Raw genomic sequence first — 25,611 nt, forward strand, 5'->3', positions numbered from 1 at the left:
AGGGTTTGCAACCACTTTAACCACTTCCTGCCTGCCAAATAGCAAAACGATAGTCGGAAAGTGGTTTAATTATCTTGACTGGGCGTCATATGACATCCAGCAGGATAAGCAGCGATCGCTGCCCGCCCGCAGGGAGCGCGCAGCGATCGCCCGCAGGGAGCGCGCAGCGATTGCCGGTGTGGTGCGTCAGTCTAACGCACTGTTATCAGCTATGTCCTTTCACAGCTGATCATCTCATCGGCTTTTCCTCTACTCATGCTGACAGATGCCAGTAGAGGAGAGCTGATCAGCTGCTCTACTGGTGGGGGATGGGGGGTCTACACTGATTAATTATCAGTGCAGTCACCCCACCCCTGAGGATGCCAACCCTTGACGGCAAGGGATGTCCACCCATGGCCACCAGGGATGCCTACCCATGACCACAAGGTAAGCCCACCAGGGATGACAATCATTGTCCATTAGGGATGGCACTCTGTGCCCATCAGTGATGCCTGCCAGCACCTCTGATCAGTGCTGCCCTTCAGTGCCGCCCACCAGTGCCACCTATATGTGCCCTCAAGTGCCACCTATACGTGTCCATCAGTGCCACTGTCACATGACATTCGGCTACCCATCGCATTTTGCTGCCTGCTGGAGTGCGCACGTGCGACGCCGCCATATGCGGTCCAACATTGTTGTAAGACGACTTTGCCACAGGGCCCCTCGCGGGCTTGCTTTGCTCGCCACGCTTCGGGCACAGCTTTGCTTGCCATAATTATAATCTAACTCTATGTCCACTTGGATGGTGGAGCTTGAACCTGGACTCAGGGGTGTGGCCACAAAGTTCTGCGTAAGCATAGATCGCCACAGTGTTGGAACGCATATGGCGGCGTTGTGCGTGCGCATTCCTGCGGGTATCCAAATGTGATGGGTCGCCATATGTGACGAAACACCACCTATCAGTGCCCAGCCCAGGCGGCTATACCGGGGCTCAGAACAGGAGATCGCTGAGCTGCAGGTCAGTTGGACATGGGGGGCTGAGGAGGAGGTCCTGTGAAAGCTCACCTTACAGATTTTTCTTTAAAGGTAAACTTACACTTTAAGCATTATTGGCACAAAGTAGTGGATTAACACAAGTGATTGAATATACAATTACTTGCCACTTTATTAGATACACCTGCTCAATTGCTTGGTAACACAAATTTCTAAACGCCCAATCACGTTGCAGCAACTCAATGCATTTAGGCATCTAGATGTGGTGAAGACGACTTGCTGAAGTTCAAACTGAGTTTAAGAATGGGGAAGAAAAGAGATTTAAGTTACTTTGAACGCGGCATGGTTGTTGGTGCCAGACGGGAAGGTCTGAGTATTTCAAAAACTGCTGATCTACTGGGATTTTCACACACACAACTATCTCTAGGGTTTACAGAGAATGGTCCGAAAACAGAGAAAATATCCAGTGAGCGGAAGTTGTGTGGAGGAAAATGCCTTGTTGATGTGAAAAGTCAGAGGAGAATAGGCAGACTGGTTTGAGATAATAGAAAAGTAGTAACACAAATAACCACTTGTTACAACCAAGGTATGCAGAAAACCATCTTTGAACGCACAACACCTTGAAGCACATGGGCTACAGAAGCAGAAGACCACTCCTCTTAGCTAGGAACAGGAAACTGAGGCTACAATTTGCACAGGCTCACCAAAATTGGACAATAGAAGATTGGGAAATTGTTGCCTGGTCCGACGAGTCCTGATCTCGATTTTCAGTCTAGTGCGGGGATGATCAGTAGAAGCCTTTACAGATCACTGAGACCTTTGGCCTGAAGAGGCTTTGTTTAAAGAGGAATTTCATTTTTATTTATTTTTTTCACAAGAAAAGGAATTTCATTATTTAGTCCAATATATTTCAAACACTTATATGGCCACGATCTATGCAAAGCAAGTATCTGCAAACAAAACTATAGATCCCACTTGAAAAAGATAATAGTAAGGAACCAGATGAGATCTGGGAATACATTTATGAATAAGGAAAGCTGGTAATTACCGCTAATTATGAATCAATCAATGACTGATTACCAGCTTTCTCTTACTGTGTCAGATTACTAGATGCATAGAAATGCGGTTTAATTTGTTCACCCGAGGCCATCCATGAAGTGGTAACTCCTGTTTTCAAACTTCTGGTTATACTAGGAGGCATCACACATTTTGACTGACATATATACTTTAAAACATGTCAAATTGTTTACCCCGGAGGAGCCGAATATCAGATATTTTGCTTACAAAGTTACCATGTGGATTACAAGCTTACTCGTGGAGTGACAGTTTGAGAAGGAGCGCTGGTTGGAATACATATTCCATTTTCGGTGTACTACTACGAATCACCAATAGAGGTGTACTTTGGTAAACCCTCTTCTTGCAAAACAACCCATTCAATTTAAAATAGATATGCAAGGCAAAACATTTGTGTATAAATATAAGAAACATTATAAATACCCTTTTTTTAAGTGATCACATAGCCTCTGTTTTTAGCTGCATACACAGTTCAGAGAGCTGGGGGAGACGAAAGCAGCAGTTCACTGATCTTCCCAATGAATGGCTGATTATTGAAAGAGAGGGGGCTGCGTTCTCAACACAGCTAGAAAACTGACCAGGCTGAGCTCTCATGCCTTGTGTGGTCAGTTTTTTTTTAAATAGGAAGCACCAGGGATTTCATACAAAAGGAAGCAATACAAAGAGGATAACAGGATACTTTTTCATATACCGTATATACTCGAGTATAAGCCGAGATTTTCAGCCTCTTTTTTGAGGCTGAAAGTGCCCCCTCGGCTTATACTCGAGTCACCGCTGTCTGACTGCTCGATCAGCGTATCGAGCAGACAGACGGCGGACATTAAAATTCAAAAGCCGCGCCTCCTTCTCCGCCTCCGCCTGTGATAGGCGGAACACTGAATTTCCCAGCAGTCAGTGTTCCGCCTATCACGGACATCCGCTCATTCTCATACTACGGACGACGATGAGAGGATGTCCGTGATAGGCGGAACACAGGCTGCTGGGAAATTGAGTGTTCCGCCTATCACAGGCGGAGGCGGAGGCGCGGCTTTTGAATTGTAGAATGGCCGCCGAGAAGAGCGGCGATCCATCGGCACGACACGGGACGGAGGAGGCACGGGACGGAGGAGGCACGGGACGGAGGAGGCTCGGGACGGAGGCTCGGGACACAGGTAGGCTGCACGGACACACACACAGGGATGGATGTATTTTTAAATGCAACCAATGTGCAAGTACATGCATTGGTCATGATATTGGTATTTTGTGGTCCCCAGCACTGCAGACTGATACAGGAAAGGGTAGAACTAAGAGCCAATGAGTTGTGAGCAGTACATGTGCTGAAAAGAAATATGATGAGGAGAAAACAGGAGGAACCGTGAACTATTACAGCTTTTTGTACAATCCTTTCACAGGCTAAGGGCAGGAAGTTGACCTATCTGTATTTCTTAACTACAACACATATATGTCAGGTCACCAGTCTGTCTGCGCTATATGGTAAAACCGTGTAAAATCTCAGGAGTGGATGGACACACACACACACACACACACACACACACACACACGGATGGATACACACACACACACAGGGATGGATGGATGGATGGACACACACACAGGGATGGATGGATGGATGGATGGACACACACACAGGGATGGATGGACGGACACACACACAGGGATGGACGGACACACAGGGATGGACAGCCATGTCTCACCCTCGGCTTATACACGAGTCAATAAGTTTTCCAGTTTTTTGGGGGTAAATTGGGGGCCTCGGCTTATATTCGGGTCGGCCTATACTCGAGTATATACGGTAAGTCCATGGTACAGCAGGCACATATCAGGAACATGACTGTTGGGTTTATATACTCTATAAAGATTTCACGTTTCAAAATGTTAGTTTCTGAGATGTTATATTGTTCTTATAAATGGTGGACTATATGAAAGACATTAGTCTAATACCTACCTTTTATTATTTTTTTGAAACGTACTACAAAGAGTTTTCCCTTCTTCCATTTTTATTGTGTTATGATCCCCAGGGGACAAAGTATATAAAGCATTCCATCCCATCTTCCTATGTACTGTCTAATGCTATCTATGAGGCTGGACAGGGAATAGCTTCTCCCATAATGGCTGTCCGACAATGCAGCCATTTCCCTCCCTGGGGTCAGACGTCACGCCATGGCATGCACCACACGAGAATTACGGTAAACGTGAATTTTGGTGGATAGATAACTGCAGTTTGACAATACTGATTTTATGTTGTTTACAGTCTGGTGCACTTACAGCACCAGGTAAATGTGAGTGTTTTACTATAGATGCATTTGAAATAAAAAACGGTTGTTTTGAAAAGGATAAGCACTATGTTTAGCGTTTTCTTTTGGTGATGTGGATGAGTGCAGAGAACCCATAGGAGAGGAGGACCCAGATCCAGAGGTACCCATAAGGAGAGGAACATCATTTCTGATCCTCAGCATATAGGTCATTCTTTAGGGCTCTTTCACATGGGCGGTAAGCCTGGTGGACTCCGCTTTGCTCACTGGGGGATCGATCCGCTGATCCCTAATGAGCAGGCGGATGACAGGTCCATCTCTGCTCACTATGCTGAGAAAGACCTGTCAGAGCCCCGTTGTCCTCTATGGGGAGATTGGATGAAAACGGACTGCCTGTCCACTTTCATCTGATGCCATGCGATGCGACCTGCCAGACGGATGGAAAATAGGGTCTCAGTCCATCTGGATTTCACAGACAGGATCGGATATCAGCGGATGTCAGCAGACATGTATCAGGTCCGCCTGAAAAACTGACAAGTGGACCTGATTGTAAAGCCCATGTGAAAGGGGCCTTAGACTTATCCCCCAGGTGAGGGCACATCGGGTGAGGGGATAGTCACCTATGCATGCTGAATGTTTGATCACATAGAGGGGGAACACTATTTATGCTGGTGCACGTTTGAAAATACCAACTCCTCTTACGATACTGCTGGAATTGCTGGTTTATATAATCACATATATAACAAAGGACATTTTAAAGACTATTTAACCACTTTCAGACCGGACCAATTTGCTGGTCAAAGACAAGACCACTTTTTGCGATTCGGCACTGCGTCGCTTTAACTGACACTTACGCGGTCGTTCAACGTGGCTCCAAAACAAAATTTACGTCCTTTTTTTCCCACAAATAGAGCTTTTTTTTGGTGGTATTTGATCACCCCTGCGGTTTTTATTTTTTGCGCTATAAACAAAAATAGAGCGACAATTTTGAAAAAAAACGCATTATTTTTTACTTTTTGTTATAATAAATATCCCCCAAAAATATATAAAAAAACATTTTTTTCCCTCAGTTTAGGCCGATACGTATTCTTCTACATATTTTTGGTAAAAAAAAAATCGCAATAAGCGATTATTGATTGGTTTGCGCAAAAGTTATAGCGTTTACAAAATAGGGATAGTTTTATAGCATTTTTATTAATAATTTTTTATTTTAATTTTTTTACTAGTAATGGCAGCGATCAGCGATTTTTATTGTGACTGTGTCATTGTGGGGGACCCATCGGACATTTTTGACACATTTTTGGGACCATTGTCATTTATACAGTAATCACTGCTATATAAATGCAGTGATTCCTGTGTAAATGACACTGGGGTTAACCAGTGGGTGGCAGTGTAGGGGTTAAGTGTTCCTAGGGGTGTGTTACTAACTGTGGGGGGGTTGGGCTTTTATTTAGTGAACACTGATCTCTGCTCCAATCACATGGAGCAGAGATCAGTGTCACTAGTTGCTAGGCAGAATGGAGAAATGCTGTTTACAAAGGCATTTCTTCATTTGGCCGCTCCGTGAGACGATTGCGGGGATGCCCGCGGCGATCGAGTCCGCGGGTCCCGCGACCGGACTCACGGGGTCCCGACCAGCGCGGGAGCGCGCCCGATGGCAGGGTGGCAAATTTAAAGGGACGTACATGTACGCCCATTTGCCTGCCCGTGCCATTCTGTCGACGTACATCGTCGTGCGCTGGTCGGCAAGTGGTTAACCACTGCTTGGATCACGATTTTTGGACATTTATAATTTGAGATATACTTTATATTGTATGATGGTAAGGTTGTCTTAAAGAGACAGGAACAACGATTTGGGATCACACCCTTTCTGTCTATATTTGTAACATTTTAAGGCCCCTTTCACACTTGTCCTGCGACTTGGGACTGCAAAGTTGCATGACAAGTCGTACCCCATGATTTCCAAGGGGTACCATTTATATCTGTGTGACTTCAAAGTAGTCCCTGTACTACTTTGGTACGATTTTGATGCGAGTTGAGGTCCATAGACCTCAAGTTTACACAGACATTACCGGAAATCGCTGCAAAATCGTAGCTAAATTGTGGCCGCAAAATTGCAATAAAACTGGCTGCAAAATTGTGCAACTTTCCTGTTGCGGCAGTGTAAAAGGGGCCTAAAAGACTACACGTCTGCAATCAAAGTTACTTTTAATTAATATCAAGTTTTCCCAGATCTCATCCAATTCTTAGCTGCTTGCCAGTATTTCAAATATTAGTTATGAATCAAACAAAGGATCAGATAGATCAGATCAGAGGGAAAGGATGAAAGACTCACCTTTAAGATCTTTTTAATACCGTTGATTGTTGATGTGAGAAGAGAGCGAACTTTCTGGTCATCATTGAGGTAATCAGCATGGCGCACACACATAAACAGTATATATGCCGGCAATCCTGGAATAAGGTTCACAGCAACACCGCGGGGCTTTAGGTCTGGTAAAGAAATACAAAGCGATTACTAAAAAGTATATTTAAAGTTCCTGGTTATTTACTGCGCATATTCTCTTGGGTAAAGCTCATATTTTCCCTCCAACCCTTTGTTTGCCTTTTGAAATAAAGTGAAATACTTGGCACTCTTGTGTATGAGGTGCATGTAACGGTCTACCCTTCCTTCTCACCATTCAGTGTTGGGCGGTAAAGTAATCAATCACAATTCCCAAGCACTGCCAAGTGGGGATTGATAAGCTCAGACTGACTTAGAGCTTACACAGGACTATGTTTTACTTTGCTCTGACTGGTGAACAGAGCAGAAAGGGAACAAAATGCAGGCCAGTATAAACAATGGAGGAGAGTTAGAAAAATTTTAGTTTTTGATCTACCTTCTCAAAGTTTGGGCGTCATAAAATGGTGCAACTACTACAAAATGAATGCAATGCTGATCTAAGGCCGCGTACTGCAAGCTGGCAAAAAAAAACTCCAACTTGTGATGTCACTGCAATTTCCAGATACACCACATCTACGGACTTTCCTTTATCTAGATGGCATAGAAGGTTAATAGATTGGGCTGGCAAGAACAATTCTTCATGAATCCATGCTCATTACTGTTAATAATTAATTTTCATTACTAAAATCTTACATACTATTGAGGTTAGGCTAACTGGTCTAATTCACAGGGGTGTATTTTGGGCCCTTTTTAAATATTGGTGCTACATTGGCTTTTCTACAATCCGCTGGTACCATTCCAGTTAGTAGAAAATTAGGAACAATGGTGTGGCAAATACTTGACTGAGTTCCCTAAGTACCCTCGGGTGCAAGCCACCCGGTCCTGGTGATTTATTAATGTTAAGTTTCCCAAGTCTAATTCTAATTCTGTCCTCTGTTAGCCATGAGGGAGCTTCCTGTGATGTGTCACGAGGATAAACACTGCAGTTTTTACTGAAGAATAAATTCAATACCTTCGCCATCTCCACATCCTTTGTAACCAGATGAACTTCCTCATTCTTTATGGGGCCTATATGGTCTGTCCTGCCTTTTTTTTTTACATACTTAAAGAATTTCTTGGGATTTTTTTTTGCCCTCCTCCACTATGTGTCTTTCGTGTTCTATCTTATCCACCCTAATAGCACCCTTACATTTCTTGTTGCATTCTTTATAAAGTTTGAATGCTGATGATGTTCCCTCAATCTTGTATTTTTTAAAGACCTTCTCTTTTGATTTTATATGCATTTTTACATTGGCGTTAAGTCATCCAGGACTTTTGTTCGCTCTTTTAATTTTATTACCCAATGGGATGCACTGGCTAATGCCCTTATTTAATATGCTGTTAAAGCGAACCCATCTCTCCTCCGTGTTCTTTGTTGCTAAGATGTTATCTCAATTTATATCTTCTAGCAAGATTCGTAGTTTAGGGAAGTTGGCTCTGTTGAAATTCAGTGTCTTTGTATTTCTTTTAGGTTTCCTATTTGTGTGATATATAGCTAATTGACCTGTGATTGCTGTTTCCTAAATTGCCCCGTATTTCCACATCCGTGATCAGGTCTGTATTGTTGGTAATCAGTAGATCTAGTAACACTTTATTTCTAGTTGGTGTGTCTACCATCTGACCCAAGAAATTGTTCTGCAAGACATTTAGGAACTGGCAAGCCTTAGACGCAGGCGTGGTTCCCTCCACCCAGTCTATGTCTGGATAATTAAAATCCCCTATTATGATAACACTTCCCATCCTTGCTGCTAATCAAATTGTGATAGAAGGTTCGTCTCCCCCTCCTCCCTCAGGTTAGGGTGCCTATAGCATACTCCCAGTATTATTTTCCCCTTAGCTTTATCACTTCGGAGCTCTACCCATAAGGATTCCACCTCCTCCCTAGCTCCCTTAGTGATGTTATCTCTCACATTCACTTGTACATTATTATTGATATACAGGCATACCCTTCCCCCTTTTTTTACCCTCTCTATCCCTGCAATAAAGTGTATACCTTTGAATGGTTGCCAGCCAATCATGAGAGCTGTTAAACCAAGTGTCTGAAATTCCCACAAAATCCAAATTCTCCTCGTACAATAGTATCTCTAGTTCACCTATCTTATCCGCCAGGCTCCTGGCATTGGTAGTTTAGACTGGTTGAATACTATCTTCTATTGGGTGTTCTGAGATTGCAACTAGAACTTATTATACTTACCTTGGGTTTATGTGCTTTAGTCAACCTACCACTAATGCCCCCAATACTACCCTCTGGAATATGTTCCACGCTGACTATCTCTACCTCTGGACCCCCCCCCCCCTTGCCTAGTTTAAAAACACCGCTAACTTTTTGGTCATCTTTACTCCCAGCAGATCTGCACCATCCTCATTTAGGTACAGTCCGTACTTTCTATAGTACTGGTGACCGACTGAGAAGTCGGCCCAGTCTTCCAGGAACCCAAACCCCTCTTTTCTACATTAGCTCCTCAGCCACTTGTTTACTTCCCTAATCTCCCTCTGCCTTTCTGGTATGGCTTGATGTACCAGTAGTATGCCTACTTTGGCAGAAAGGAAGGTTGCAAATGCAACACCACCTTATCCTTACGGTTAACCATATAGGGTGACTTGCAAGACAAGGCTGCCAGTTCTGAAACCCTCCTGGCCTATGTAATGGCCACTAGAAAGACCTCTTTTCTGAGAAAGAGTCAACAAGGGAATTCCTCTGATGTTCTCAAATGGCGGTTTCTGAAGCCCCGATAACACCAGGTTCAGATCCCATGGGGTAACGGTGGACTCACTGGAAGAACTACTAGTCGGACCCCCTGAACAACAGTGCTCACTAGAAAGTGAGACGCCAGGGGTCGCTGAAAAAAGACAGCCAAGGCTGATATTTGTCCCCTAATGGTGCTTGAAACCAACTTCTGGTCTACTCCTCGCTGTAGAAACAGCAGGATCCTGGAAACTGAATAGGTGCATGGATGCCATCTTTCTCCTCACACATAGAGATGTATGACTCCCAGGTACGATGGTATATCTTCCAATAAGATTTCCATGCTCTCAACATAGTTGAGATCACAGAGTCTGATAGACCTTGCTACCTTAGCATCTGGCTCTCAACAGCCATACAGTTAAAACCACCATGGCAAGACAAGATGGAGAATCGGACCTTGACACAGAAGGTCCTCTCGCAACGGCAGTTGCCAGAGAGCCTTCGCAACCAGGCGTACTAGGTCGGTGCATCAGGGACGCCAAGGCCAATCCGGGGCATTAGTATTACTGGAACCCCCTCCACTCTGCGGAGCAGACATGGTAGTAGCTTTTGTGGAGGAAAGTCGTAGATCAGCCGGTACTGATCCCATGGAGCCACCCGCGCGATTGACACATCTGTCCAAGGATCTCTTATCCTGGATACGAATCTCAGCCCCTTCTGATTGAGATGGGAGCCAGGAAATCCACGTCTGGTGTGCCCCACCGCAGGCACAATAGGCTGAACATGTCTGGATGCAATGCCCATTCTCCTGGGCCCAACATCTGGCGACTTAGGTAGTCCGTCTGCCAGTTTTTTCCTCTCGGGATGTAACAGCCGACAAGGCTGGTACCTGTCGCTCTGTCCACTGAAGGATGTGAGTGACCTCCCGTGCTCCAGCCGAGCTACTTGTTCCTCCTTGATGGTTGACATATGGCACTGCCGTGGCGTTGTCTGAGTGGATACTGGTCGTACGCCTTCGTAGTCTCATCGACTATGTGGAGAGGCAAGCCTGATCACTTGGAATTCGAGCATATTGATCGGCAACTTGGGTTCCTCACCTGACCTGGGTCGACTGTACTCGCAGTACTCCACCCCGCCTCCATCTTGGCAACGAACGTGTTAAGGACCACCGACAAGCGTCCAGAGGCACTGCACTGTCTGCAGGTGAACTGGTTGCAATTGCCTGGATTTCGGGGGGAAGAAACACCAGTTTCTGAATCCATGCTGACCCTACCCTGTCTGCCACCTGTTGGGGAGTTAGGACAGTGATGGTCCCACCCTTCTAACTGCTGCAGGCTGAGGGGCCCCCACTGCAGGACTCACCACCCTGTCCAAGTTCTGCGCTGTCCAGCTAGGTGTGCCTGTGTCAGCTCCCACGTGCTTGCGAGAGAAAACCGCGCTGTGCTGAGCCTCAGGGAACAACGCTGAGGCATGGAAAACTTGTTTAGGCTACAACAAAATAGCCGGAGCGTCCAGGACAAAGGACATAATCACAGGGAAAATGGCCGCCGAACTGCAGAAAGATGGTTACTGACCATGCTTCTCCCTGGTCACACCAAAAATAGCCGCCGAACACTGTATACAGAGAGGGACAGTGAAACACAGGCAGAGGAAATAGCAGCAAACAGCGCTACAGTGATCAGCAGACACAGACCTCCAGGGGAGAGACAGACATCCAGGGCACAGCCACCCAGCGCAGCCCCCCACCCAAGGTGAGAGCCCCCCCAGGGAGCCCCTGTTTATGTGGCACAAACACCGCTCAACAGCCCATACAGCATCCCCCGGGGGGGAGGAAGATAGGGACAGGGAGAGAGGACAGGGAGATGAGGGACCCCTGAATCGACCTCCCAGGGAATGCCCAGCTGCTCAGCCCCACCGAGAATGGGAGAGCTGAACTTACCAGTACTGACCAACTGGGGAAACATTCCATCACAGACCCACTCTCCGATCAGTACGGGGTGGCTGCTGGCCCGCCACGTAGACATCAGTAGCCCAGTCATATGTGTGCCCCGGAATATTGCGCTCACCGGCCACCCCTGTAACCTGGGGGGCATGTCGTGGCCAACCCAGTACAGAGCTCTGGTCTGCACACGCTCACTGGCCAGGCTGGGGAGACTACAAGGATAATGGTATCCAGCCTTTCACCCTGCCGGTTGTTGAAAGCAGATCACAGAATCTTAATCTTGCGCAAAAGGCAAACTTCTGCATAAAAAATCCACAGACTGATGGGCCCGCAGGGTTCCTAGGTCCTTCTCCTTCACTAGGCAGAAAAAAACTGAGGCTGCAGGAAGCAGGCTGGGGGGTTGTTACTGAAGGGACCTCCCCTTGAGTGTAACTAGAAAGTTCTGTTTTTTGTACATGTTAACATGTTCTGCCTAGTCCTCTCGTGAAGGTGGCGTAACAACCCCAATGGTCAAGAATAAAGGAGCTGTGTCAGTCAGTGAACGTAAGAGAAAAAAATATTTACAAAAATGTGATGACAGGTGTACTCACTTTTGTGAGATACTGTACATACTTACCTATATGGCTGGGTGCAGCTGTCCCCCACCGGCTCTAAAACAGAGAACTGAGCAATCATATGACCGCTGATCGCTCAGTCCTCAGTGTTCACTGAGCAGAGAGTGATAATGGTCAGTCATCCGCTCTTTGTTCTTCCCCTGCAGCACTCACTGAACGCCGGGCTGTGAAGGAGGCAGGAGATGCTGGTCCAGGCTCTCAGCAGCACGCCGGTGGATCTTGACTTTAAAGTCGGGATCCTTGAAGAACCTGGACCGGGTCTGTGAAGTCAGCTGTCGGATGACTCTGGGTCACAGGAGTGCGGAAGAGAAGTGTGCCCAAAAAAGCTTTGGTCATACTTAACTTTTAAAGTCATTTTTTTTTATGCAATTTCTATTATGTTTGTTAAGGCTCAGACAATGTATATGCGTTTCGCTGCAATTACCATGTACTCAATAAGGCCTCTTGCATATTGCAGCTTGAAAAATCTCAGTACAGCTTATTTTTTTACTGAGCTAAAATACAGCCCACTAATTGTAATGTGCCTATGCACACATGAGCGTAAACAAGCACTGTGTATTCTTCAGTAAAAAATAAATTAAAAAATAGAAAATTCTGCATTTTTGGTCAGTAATTTACTCCTCATTTGCACACAAATGTCCATTACATATTGTAAACGCAAGAATAAGTTTGCGTGCATATGTGCGAAAATTCACGAAATTGCACAAAAGAATATGCGCGAAAATGCGCAGCAATGCATACGAAAAAAAAACGGCAGAAAAAATAGATGCTCAAACAGGAGTATTGTGTGCAAGAGGCCTTACTCATAAGCTGGCCGTACATGGTCCGAAATTCATCTGGTGAAGCAGGGACTGACCACATTTCAATCCATATATGGCCACAGTGGTTGAACAGAAGTCAATCTACTGATCAACCACCCTGTTAGATTTTAACCACATGATCAGTGTTGCTGGCTATAGCTTGCAGCACCAATCTTTAATCTGATGGGTGAAAGTCTCCCTGCTGTCACAGTACAAAGACACAGCGGGGTTCGCTGAACAAAAAAAACAAAAAAAAAATGGACTCATCTATGGCCAGCTTTTCACTGCTTTAGTATCACAAGCAAAGGTCAATTACTTACTGCTAAAACATAGCGGGCAGTGTATAGGTAGCCTAGGTTTACTAAATCATCTTCAATTTATTCCAAATGACAAAGCAGATGATAACAGCTGTGCATTATCACCAAGCAGACATGAGGTAGACCATTCCCCACACACTGAACATTTCTGATCAATTTGCTAATTTGGCAACTCTCCATTAATTATTCAAATTCACAGTGACTATATTGGTAGACAATTTCAGTTCTAAATTTCTAGATAGGAGATATACTATGCTATATACTAGCTATACTATTTGCATATACTTACCCAATATAAGATTTTTAATTAGTTTTGGTTCATCCTCCTTCTTATACTCCAGCATTCCTTGGAAGTCTTTCTCCTTACGTGGTATATTGAGTGGGCGAATAGGTTCATCTACTATTTGACCAGGAGACACATTCTCCATTTGACCAACTGTAATACAAATGAAATGTGCAAACTGTAATTATGCAGAAACCAGAGGACATTTATAACAAAAGAACTCTACGGCACACCAGGAAGACCAAAGTCTGGATATGTTGTGTCCTAAATACCCATTGTAAGGGGTATTGACTTATCCTACTAAGATCCCTTTCACACTGAGCCACCACCGGCGTCAGCGGTAAAGCGGCACTATTTTTAGCGCTGCTTTACCATCATTTTAGCGGCACTATTGGGCTGCTAGTGGGGCGGCTTTAACCCCCCGCTAGTGGCCGGAAAGGGGTTAAGTCCGCCCGCAAAGTGCAGCCGGAGCGGCGTTTTGCCGGCGGTATCGCAGAGCTGCCCCATTGATTTCAATGGGAAGCAGCGGTGAGCTCACCGCTCCTTCACTGCTCCAAAGAAGCTGCTGGCAGGACTTTTTCTGACGCCCTGGCAGCGCACCACTCCAGTGTGAAAGCCCTTGGGCTTTCACACTTGAGTGAATGGAGCAGCTGTCTTAGGGCCTTTTGCAGGCGCTATTTTTAACGCTATAGCACCTGCAAAATGCTCCAGTGTGAAATGGGTCTTAGCAAACCATATTTCCCAGAAGTCCATTGTTCTTTTAAAACCTAACTCCAGCTACCTTTTTTTTTTTTGATAGATAGAAGACTTAAAATGTTGGTTATGATCGTTACTTTCTTTACACCCCTCCTGACTCTATAGCCTCATTGCAAGCTTTGCATAGTCTACAGGTTGAAGCTTCTATATGCTAGAACACTGATTGGATTGAAACCGTGCTAAAATGTATTAAACTAATAATAATTTATTGATTTTAAAAAACTGGAGTATTGCATTCCATTACAATACAAGTCCAATATCTATATTTATAATGTGAGACACTATTCATTTTCTTTTGTTCCGCATCTTTTAAGTTCTACATTTAAAATATAGAAATTGGTGTTTATGTGGGGCCTTGAGTGTGCATCAAACCTAATAGAGTATATAGAGGTAATGTATTAAAGTGTCATTAAAACCAAAACATTTATTTGTATATGTGTCTTTAAAATTAGGTCCTATGCTAGTGTGCATATGCATGCTACCATCCATCTGTTTGATCTTTAGAAATACCTGGTTGCCTTGCAATATGCCTATGCACTGGCCCAATGTCAGTGACTACACCATTGCAGGCGATCCAGTGCCACATTGCTACTCTTATTGTGCATGCTCCCCTTGGTGCCTGTTGGGAAGCCATTCATTTCCTAATTCCTAACAAGCTGTCCCATATCATTCCATGACTGGGGCTCAGAATCAGCTTTGCCATTATAAAACAAATATTATTTAAAGTATTTAATGCAATTTTCAAAAAATTGCTGCCAGATAGGGATTTTATGACAGAAGACACTTTATTGGTCTTTACTGTCATAAATGCTTCCCTCTGCCTGTCCGCTTATATGTACACTAAGCCACACATGGGCAGTTCAGAGTACATGTACAGCATCAGATCTGTGCAGCAATGATGTGCCTCCCTGTGGACATGTGGGGGAGTGACATCATCACAGCCCGGCCAATCAAGAAACAGATGGAACCCGCAAGGAAAATGGAACAAAGATGGAAGCACCCAGGACCAACGGCAACAATGACAGTGCAGCAATAGAGGGCATTGTTTGACAGGTTTGTGCTAATATGTGGTGCATACTAGCACATTATGGCACAAACCACTGAAGGGCCCATTAAAAAAAATAAAAAAGGTTTAACACCATTTTAATTTATACATTTTTTTCATTTAATTTAGAATACTTTCTAACTTCAGTTAAACCATGTGACTGCCAATCAACACTGGGCAGCCACGGGAAAAAAAAAAAAAAACATCCTGCAGTGATTTCTGCAGGATATGTCAAAGGTTTAATGGTTGCTCTGCCCACCGATTGCACAGAGCAGAGCATGTGAACAAAAGTCACATGACCAGCATATATAGAGACTAAAATAAGGTATTTGGAATTTTTTTTATCAGTTCTACTTACAAATGCCTATACTGGTATATTCATTTGTCATGATATGCAAAAATCTGGCTGAGCGGTTAATGACACTTTAGTCCAAATATAAAAAGCCACCATCACCAAGATGGAGACCCAATGGGATATGCTATTTGGTTTTCCAGCAACACAGTAACATCCACTTATAGGGGATCTAGATCCAAGTTAATAGCATGGAATTTGTATTAAAAAATGCTTCTTCAGACATTTTTACCATGGTACATGCTGGAACTATTTGACATCTCCTCAAGGAATGTCAGAGCAAAAAAAATATCCAGTTTACCGAATTCTTATAAAGCCAGGTGGGATGAGAAAATCAAGGTAACAGTATATTCAGATTAAACTGGACGATACAAAAGCAGATGCAGCATATTACCTTCCAGCTCCCCGATTTTCTTTGCAAATACTTTCAACTGCTTTTTCAGCTTCCTGACTGTTTTATCCTGCTTCTCAAGTTGTTCCATTAGATCCTGCAGAGATTAACATTATCTTAATAAAAAACACCCTTTTAAACAACATAGCAGGTTTTGCATACAATTTGCCAAGCCAATGTTAGTGTTGAACAGGACCAGACAGCTAGGTAACAGCGCCACCAATGGGCAGATGTGTGTATTGCATGTATAGGAGTGTCAGTGCTGATTTGGGCAGAATTCACCAATTAAAAAAAAAAAATCTACACGTCCCCTACAAGTCTAATGAACCATTCATTTAAATTATGTTTTTTATCACACAATTATGGCACAACAGATAATTTCATCTGTCAGAAGATACACTTGATTGTATAGGTGCATATATTATGTCGTGGGTAATTTACCTGTCACTTTTAGAGAACAAACTAAAATAAAAAATTGTTGTGTAGTAAAGTCATGTATGGCATATATAAGAAGCTTGTAGAATTCTGCCCAAAGAACTGGAAACTATAAATTACATGTTTAAAAACTGCCGGGTAGACAGAATATAAATAGAAGGGAGCAACTGCAGAAGAACCATGTCAATTATGACATCCTGGCACAATAAGCGAAATATAAAATATTACATCCAACATGAAGAATCAGGAGCTGAGAGCAAGTCAGTGTAAAAAAGGCTTTCCATTCTTGGCAAAAGAAAAAAAAATCCAGTTGGAAAATAATGTACACTGTAGGGAGCTCCCACCATGTTGACGGAGTTCCCACTGTATGAGCTGTGCGGTATGAGACATGGAACTAGGAACTAGAGCACCACAGCACTGTTCAGTAGTCCAGATAAAATTTTATTCCAGTAAGAGTCAAATGGACAATAAAAGGACCTACTGAGGAAGCTCCATTTGTGGTGTAATGCGTATAGGAGTGATACCTGCTGTTGATGCCATCATGTGCACATTTGAAGGAGGCCAGTGATGTGTAATGCTTTTTTTTATTTTATTTTTTTACATTTTATGATGTTCTTGTTGCTGTGGCTTACGGAGGATGTTGGTCAGAGGAGCTTTGGCCAAAGGCAGATTGGAATGACATACCTATTATAGAAAAGCTCTTTGGACTCCTGAGGAAACTTTGAGGTCCATTATTGAGGTGAGTGGACTTGCTTGCCTCAATAATGGACCTCAAAGTTTCCTCAGAGGTCGAAAGAGCTTTTCTATCATAGGTATGTCATTCCAAACTGCCTTTGGCCATAGTTCCTCTGACCAACATCCTCCGTAAGCCACAGCAACAAGAAACATTTTACAGAAGATTACTGGCGCTGTTCATAATTGAAGATTCTAATAGGGCTACTTCTTTATTGATTTAAGTATATGATGAGTTTGGACTTTTATCACATCTACTTCTGAATTTGGGGGCAGCTGACTTATTTAAGATTTCTATAAGTCACAAGTATAAGTTTTGTCATAGTAATTTTGTTTTGAGCAGATAAATTAGTTTGGCTAGCACTACACTATTTAATTTATGTTAATAAAAGGAGAATACAATGCTTTTTGGAAGGCCCCACAAATAACCCTTTCATCAGGGTTTTCAATACGAAACAATCCATAAGGATTGAATATTGACTGGAACGTCAATCGTTTTTTATTTTATTTTAATCTTCACAGATCTTGTTAGCAATTGGTTCATACATAATCCAAGCTGTCTACCATTGTAACTATTCAATGGGATGTTAGTTTCTATATCTGGGCACTGAATGATTTGGATCCATATCATTTTGTATATAGTGTGGCATTTCAATTTTTACTCTTGCCACTTTGTCCTATAAACCCAGGAAACTGTGGTGGTCTGCTAAGATGTGGAAGGTTCCCCGCCCAAATAAAATAACCAGATCACCTACATCGCCCTCATCACAACACTACTGGATAGCAACACCTATAAGGCAACTTTATGGGTCCAGCTCAATCTTTCCACTTTTATGAAAGTGATGAAAAATTGGGATTGTACAAAACTTAATTTTACAAAAAAAATTTAATTTAGTAGTGCGCCCATAACATTTTGTTTACCTTTTTGTTGATTGGATTTGTCTAAATACAAAAAACTAGTTGTGTGTAACTTGAGTTATAACGATTTAGGTATATAAGAAATATAAAAATGCAATAAGAAATATGAAAATGCGATATTTCATATTTACCTGATTAAACTATTAATAAATCAATTAAATCATCTTCAGAACACGATACCTTTTATAGTAATTAAAAAAAAACTGCTGATCGAGCCCTTCAAAAATGAAATTCAGATAATCTCAACAGTTCGGCTTGGTTTCTGAATCACAGACACTTCCTATTAAAAGTAATCTGTTACTCACCTTGCCAAGTCCCTGGGATACACGACCTGTATACACTACCTTTCAGAACTATGGATCGTATAGTCACAGGGATGAGCCCAGATCCTAGTCCGAACCCACTTGGGCAATACAGCTAGGAAGCAGCCAATCATAGATGGCCCAGGCATTCCCCGCCCCACTGCCATGCATATACATGTGCAGCTGGTGGTCAGAGAATATCGTGGCAGCTTATGATTGGCTAAATGCAGTGATAATGCCTAGATGAGTTCAGACCATGATCCACATATACCCCAGGTCATCCCTAGTCATAGACAGGCCATACACGGTGCAAATTTCTTTCCTGCAACCATGAGTTTGTGCTGACAGGGGAATCCGCAATTGTCTTCACCCAGCGGGGGAAGCCATCCCTGCCAGGAGAAGAGCGTGATTATTGCTAGCAGCTGCTAGTGATAATCACAAGAGAATCCGGCAGGCTGGTTGTACCCAAGTTGACAGATCGATCAACTTGGTACATTCAGCCTGCCCATTAACAGTTCAAATCTTGACCGGTTCCTGCTGAACTGGCCGAGGTTCAAACCATGAATGGCCCGGCCATTGCCCCAGAAGTCCCTCACTTACTCACACATTAAGCCTTATAGATATAGTCTTTAGGACTGTAAACTAAGTGCTATATAAATGGCATTAGGAAGATGGGCAGAGTTCAACTGAGTTTGATGGTATTATCAAAATGTATATGAACTACATTACACCTAAAACTAGAGAAACCAAAAGAAAAAAAATATGATCATGTTTGCTGTATGGTAATGGTAAATGCCAGGACTGTGGTGAAATTAAAAAGGAAAAAAATAAAACTATGAAATTACTGTCCACAAAATGTCAAAGCAGATGGGGCAAACTTTGCAACATTCCATATCTGACATACAACGTTATCTGTAAATATGGAGGTTCAAATCCGTTTGCCACTCAACCTGCACTGGATTGTATATAATGTCATGTACAAAAAACAATGGTGAAATTAAATTGCAATCTAGAGAATTTCATTGGGTTGTGGTTAGAATAACTTTGTCTACAGATGCGGTTAGTAAGATGTGCTCTTGTGCTGAACATGAAGACAGGACACAATGACACTGAAAGCTGTGATGGTAAGGGACACAATGCAGCCTTGTCATATCGACAGCATCAGACAGCCAGACAGGCTGAATCTCTGTTAGTTTTCAACGACACTGCGAGGACAAAAGAGCAAGCAGATGTGTGATTTACATACAATGATCCGTCTGTAAAGTGAAATCCGGTACGATTGATACTTCATGGGATCATCTGCATATAACTCCTCAAAATACTGAAAAAATAGGTAGAATGCATGTACCCTCTTCAATTAGAATTTCACATTAAGGACTAATTTGTTCACATTGACCAATAATTACAAATTTCAATTCCAGAGCCATGGTTAATTGGATTAAAAGCATGATTTTAGATTTCACATATAATATTTTACTATGCTACAAAAACAATTTCATTGGTAATGCTGTCTTGTTATGGTGCTCCTAAAAAGAGCCATATACTGTATTTCCAAATAAAGTAAGTGGTCTAGTAACAGAATGATTTAAATTCTTCTCATATTAAATGGGGCTTGTCTAATAGAAGACAAACGTATCTACTGAGGTTGTTTTACCAAAACTTGAGCAAAGAAAGCAGTAAAAACAGAGCAACTGCCATCAACTACCAATAATGCTACCTGCACACTATGCTCTATATAAAAAAACAATCAGTTTTTCAGGTATATTTCTGTCAAAGCTTAAAGTGATTGTAAGGGTAAAAAAATAAAAATAAACATGTCTATGACTAAGCACCAGTAAGGGGTGTCAAACGCGTCAGTTATTTTTGATTCCACTGTTTCCGTATGCTGTATGGACTGAATTTTTATTTAATAAAGCATTTTCATTGGAGTGTGGCTGTACGGCCTTTCTCATCTATACTTACCTACTCTGTGCAATGGAATTGCATAGAGCGGCCGCTAACCTCCTCTTTTTGGGTCTTCCACTGGTTCTCCTGGCCACTCCTCTCTGTCCAGTGCCCAGGTGCCCCCATGCGAAGCCGCTTCCCATGGGGGCACTCATGCGTGCTAGCTCCCAAGCTCGGCTGCTGCAACCATTGAGAGTGGATGCAGGGATGGCGCCTCCGTGTGAGAGATAATTATTTCATGTTTACCTTCACCCTCATTCACCATTCACAGTGGGACTTCCCCCCCCCCCCCCCCTCCACCGTCACTGGCTTTGATTGACAACACTGGGAGCCGATGGCTTCCAGTGCCCCAGCAAAGCCAGCCAGAGCCGGAAATGAGAGGAGAAGAGCTGCAGATGTGAACTGCACTGGATGGAATGAGGGCTCAGGTAAGTAAAGGGGGGGGAGGGAGTGGGGATGCCTAAACATTTTTTACCTTAATGCAAGGAATGCATTAAAAGAGAAATATGTGAATTATTTCAATTATTTTTTTGTAATCACACTTACCGAGGTGGATGCAGCATCAGTCTGATGCTGCATATGTCCCCCGCCGGCTCTAAGCCTGAGAACCAATCGAACAAACACAGCTGATTGCTCTGTTCTCAGTGGTCCCTGAGCAGAAAACTGGGGATTACCAGTCACCGCTGTATGCTCTGCCCCCCAAGCTCACCGCACTGAAACACTGGGCTGTGGGGCCGGGAGCAGCCGGCTCAGGCTCTCAGCGGCTCACTGAGAGCCTGAGCTGGGTCCCGGTCCAGGCATGTGGGTGGATCCTGACCGTATGGTCACAGTCTTTCCTGAGCCTGGACCAGCTCTGTAACATCAGTCTGCTGAAAAAATGAGCCACAGGAGGGGAGAACAAACAAGCTTTGGCTGTAGAACTTCTCCTTTCAAGTTAAAAAATGTTTAGACTTTAGAACCACTTTAATTGAACAAGCTGAAGATAGACTGGCCATACATTATGCAACTTTCTTGTACAATTTTAGATTTACCTAAAACATATAATATGACATCAAACCGAAACACTTTCAATATGTATGCAGGCAGGCCTTTCCACTACATAGCTGAAGATAAATCTAAAGGAAATTGAACAAGAAAATTGTAAAATGTATGGTCAGTTTTAGAAGCTGATTGGCTACCATGCACAGCTGCACCAGCTTTAGTAAATAAACCCCATGGTGTGTCAAATCCCAGCGTTTTAGTGCACCTGGGAGACACAGATGTAATGTGTAGCCCCGCTGTCTGCAGTCTGTCAAAGTTAATGGCAGGCTGCAATGGGGCTGTACGCGTTACTGAATGGTGCCCATGTTTAGTATGTGTTCAGGAACATATGCCCAGAACGCAGAAGTGTCATCTCAAGTTTGCTCATTTATTTTATTTAAAATGGGCAAAAATGATAAATCCAGCAAAACGCTTTAAAGTGAAACTCCATTCCAAACATTTTTCCTGATGCATTAGAAAGGAGTTATAGATGTATGCATGTCCTTTGGGAGATCTGGCTGTGTCACTGGAACAGGAAGTAAAATAAAGCTCTAAAATGGGGAAAAGACAATAGAAACAACATTTTTATTTTGTTTTTAGAAGTAATAGAACCTCTATATTAAAAAAAAAAAAAAAAAAGCAATTGTATCGCTCCTGATACTTTTTCCTTTGTTACTCGAATCTATTTAAAACAAAAAGTTTTGGCTTGAGTTCCTCTCCAAATAAAGAATTTAGATCTCCGCTCCATCTCTTCTCCATGTGACCTCATGGCAAGCCATTTGGGGGCACACGTGCAGTCGCACTCCCGAGCTGGGCTGTGTGCCTCCATAGACACATACAGCACAACACGGTCTTGCCCCCCATTCCCTTCTCACAGGATTTGACTGACAGCAGCAGAAACGTCAATGGCTCCCACAGATGGGAGAGGAGAATGGAAGCTAGGCACATAGGCACAGTGCTGGATCAATATGGGACTTGGGTAAGTGCTGTGGGGGGGAGGGGTATTTACCGTAAAGCGGTAATGAATCCAAGAAAAAGCATGTATTCTACTGCAGCTCACCAATTCTTTGATGTATTGGCTGCATTTGGTTTAAAGGATAAGTTCACTTTAAATTTAAAAAAAAAAAAAATGCATATTTTTTTGCAGATGAAAAAAAAAAGTGTATTTATTATTTTTTGTAGTAGGGGCCTGGAAAGCATTGCACCAGCAATCAGCACATTCCATGTAGGTCTCCTGCACACTGTCAGTGTATCTGCTTGCCGTACATCCCGTACGGGGAAGCCGATATTCCCTGACAGGAAGACTCAATGAGCTACCACAGTGCTCCACAGTGCCATGGTAGTTCACTGAGAACTTCAAGGCGACAGCCGCTAGGGATATCGGGACTTGTAGTTCATTCAGAGCTGTGTGTATAAATGACACGGTCCTGTGGGCGGAGCCCACTGCAGCACTGGTAATGTGCTCCATGTTCCACCATAAAATTGGGTGTAACATCTTCCCAAAGGTGAACTTATCCTTTAATATCTCTACTATCCCCTGGTGATCTGGCCAGTAATTTTGCTGTTTTTAAAAAGCACAAGCACTCCTGCAGATGTAGCAGTTTGAGGGATGATGCAAACCCATTACCATTTACAGGGGTGCGTACAATTATCAGCTTTTATGTAAAACCTTTATTCCTAAAAAAAAAAAGTTGGCTTTAACTGCTTACAAAAGTGTGAGCTGGAGTTTGGCTTCAATGTGTTAGTGTAACTCTAATTCTGCTATTACATCTAACGCTCTCCTAACTCCAGACTGACAACAATGCTCTCCAAAGGTGCCCCCTGTGCTCCTTCATCCAGTGTGGAGGCACTTTAGTACAGGAAGTGTGTTACTGGCCAGATCACCAAGTGAAAACAAAGGGAAAAAAGCCCAAAAAAGAAAAATGAATACAGCCACCACATCAAATGATTGGTAAGCTGCAATACATTTTTGTTTTTGGGTTTAATACCATTTTAATGCATAGAATGCATTAGGTAAATACCTTTAGAGTTTAGAACTACTTTAAATTGATACATACGTTTTCAGCCCCAGGAGCCCTATGTAGTGATTATAGCATAGGGCAGTGAGGGCAAACCTTGGCACCCCAGATGTTTTGGAACTACATTTCCCAAGATACTCCACTACACTGCAGAGTGCCAGAGCATCATGGGAAATGTAGTTCCAAAACATCTGGGGTGCCAAGGTTCCCAATCACTGGCCTAGGGCTTTCCAAACACTTAATCCTATTCCTCCCTCTCTAATGTCCATAATCCTGCTATGGCAGTCAGGAATATACTTGAAAAGACAATCCTTCCATTTCCATTACAGGCAAGATTCTCTTTTTTGACTGCTTTTCCTAAGCGGACAGCATATAGAACAGTGATATGCAATTAGCGGACCTCCAGCTGTTGCAAAACTACAAGTCCCATCATGCTCTGCCTCTGGGTGTCATGGTTTGTGGCTGTCAGAGTCTTGCTATGCCTCATGGGACTTGTAGTTCTGCAACAGCTGGAGGTCCGCTAATTGCATATCCCTGATATAGAAGAAAATAACAATGGGCAGCCTTGAGTTGCAGACAAATGAATAAATTAAAACACAATCTCAAAGCAATAGTTTTGAGGACATCCCCAATGAATGACCTACATACCAGATTCTCATTGGTCAGCCGGGTAATCTCATGCTGTAAACTGGCTTCAATACGAGCCTCAGGAGGCAGTTGCAGGTTCTGGGCAAGTAGCTGTTGCTGGCGGTTGTTTTCTTCCCGTAGACCCTGGACCTCTCCCTTGAGAGCTTCCAACTCATTCTCATAGCTCTTCTTCTGAGTCTGGAGCTGTGATTCTAGAACTCTAAATGGCAGTATAAAAAAGTCAATATTTGCTATACACCTCTTGGCTTTTTTTCTGTAGGAAAGCAAAGCAGCAGAATTAGAGCATCAGCCCCATTCACCGTGGCAGAACACACAATAAACCCATAAACGTTTGCTATAAGCAGTACCGGTTTTAAAACAGGATTGTTACCTTAACCATCCAGGACAAACATATTGCTGGGTTAGTTTCATTCCATTCATATTGTCCCTAGTGCATGTATCTGTTTGGCTAGTACAGGGGAATTAGACTGTGAGCTCCCTAATGCCACGTACACACGATTGGACCTCCATCGGCGAGATTGACACCTCGCTAGTCCCGTCACCTGGTATGGATTTAAAGGGGAAGCCCTACGTCGAAAAAACGGGCGTGGGGGTCCCCCCAAAGAGAAGAGAAGAAGCAGAAGGCGGCGGCGGTGACAGAAGACCGGGCCAATGCTAGTAAAAGAGCTGGAAGAAAAAAGCGGAGGCCCGGCAAGAAGAACCGAAGAGCGGGACAAGACCCCCGAAAAGCGGGACAAGACCCCTGAAGTCGGAAGCAGACCCCCGGACGGCGGTGACGAAGAAGAAAGCCGGGCTCCTCCGCTAGTAAAAGAGCTAGCAAAAGAGAAGATAGCGGAGGAGTCCGGCGAGAAGATCCCCGGAGCTGTCTAATAAAGTATTTTAAAAACCTGTGTTGTGTTTTTTTTTCCCCCAGGTGAAAGGGTAGGTGTACCAGGTACCCCATTACTCATTCACATAGGGTAGGGGGCCGGAATCTGGGGGTCCCCTTATTAAAGGGGGCTCCTGGATTCTGATAAGCCCCCCGCCTGCAGACCCAGACAACCAACGGCCAGGGTTGTCAGGAAGAGGCCCGTCTTCATCAACATGGGGACAAGGTGCTTTGGGGTGGGGGGGGCCACAGGGCCAGGTTTTCCTGACCAGCCGGGCTGTGTGCTCGGATAAGGGTCTGATATGGACTTTGGACTTTAGGGGGACACCATGCCTTTTTTCCAGTGTAGGGCTTCCCCTTTAAATCCATAAAAGGGTGACGGGGCTAGCGAGGTGTCAATCTCGCCGATGGAGGCGGCGACATTGACTTCCTTCGCTAGTTCCGTCTACCACGTTTAAAATGAACGGACTTTACTTTGCGTGTGGGCAAGTCCGTTCATTTCAAAAGTCGAGCGGACTAGCACAGATGGGCAGATTGTCCACGGATAAGTTTGAGTCAAAACTTCTAAGTCCGCCGGACTTTTGGGAACAAAAAGCCCATACACGGGCGGATTGTCCGGTGGACCACTCTGGTCTGCCGGATAGGCCGATCGTGTGTACACGGCATAAGAGGCAAGAATCTGGAGTGAATGATCCTATATAAAACTATTAAAAATTAAGGTTACATAGTATAAATTATTAGAAAACATTTGTGTGTATTGATT

The 25,611-nt window shown here is 43.6% G+C and overlaps 1 protein-coding gene across 6 annotated transcripts in view; it reads right to left on the bottom strand.

Moving 5' to 3' along the window:
* MYO5A (myosin VA) overlaps positions 1 to 25,611 on the bottom strand; it is a 285,827-nt gene that overhangs the window by 19,975 nt on the left and 240,241 nt on the right. For 4 of the 6 annotated variants that reach the window (XM_077474307.1, XM_077474306.1, XM_077474309.1 and 1 more), the window contains 5 exons: positions 23,981 to 24,179; positions 19,597 to 19,671; positions 15,967 to 16,060; positions 13,426 to 13,572; positions 6,634 to 6,788 (listed from right to left, as the gene is read on the bottom strand). In XM_077474307.1, coding sequence (XP_077330433.1) covers positions 6,634 to 6,788; positions 13,426 to 13,572; positions 15,967 to 16,060; positions 19,597 to 19,671; positions 23,981 to 24,179 — 670 coding nt within the window. The remainder of the gene's footprint in view (positions 1 to 6,633; positions 6,789 to 13,425; positions 13,573 to 15,966; positions 16,061 to 19,596; positions 19,672 to 23,980; positions 24,180 to 25,611) is intronic. The other 2 variants (XM_077474308.1, XM_077474310.1) reach the window with 1 other exon arrangement.

This window comes from Lithobates pipiens, unplaced genomic scaffold (assembly GCF_037356315.1).
Source record: "Lithobates pipiens isolate NorthernLeopardFrog02 unplaced genomic scaffold, aLitPip1_a1.2 Scaffold_8, whole genome shotgun sequence".
Lineage (NCBI taxonomy): Eukaryota > Metazoa > Chordata > Amphibia > Anura > Ranidae > Lithobates > Lithobates pipiens.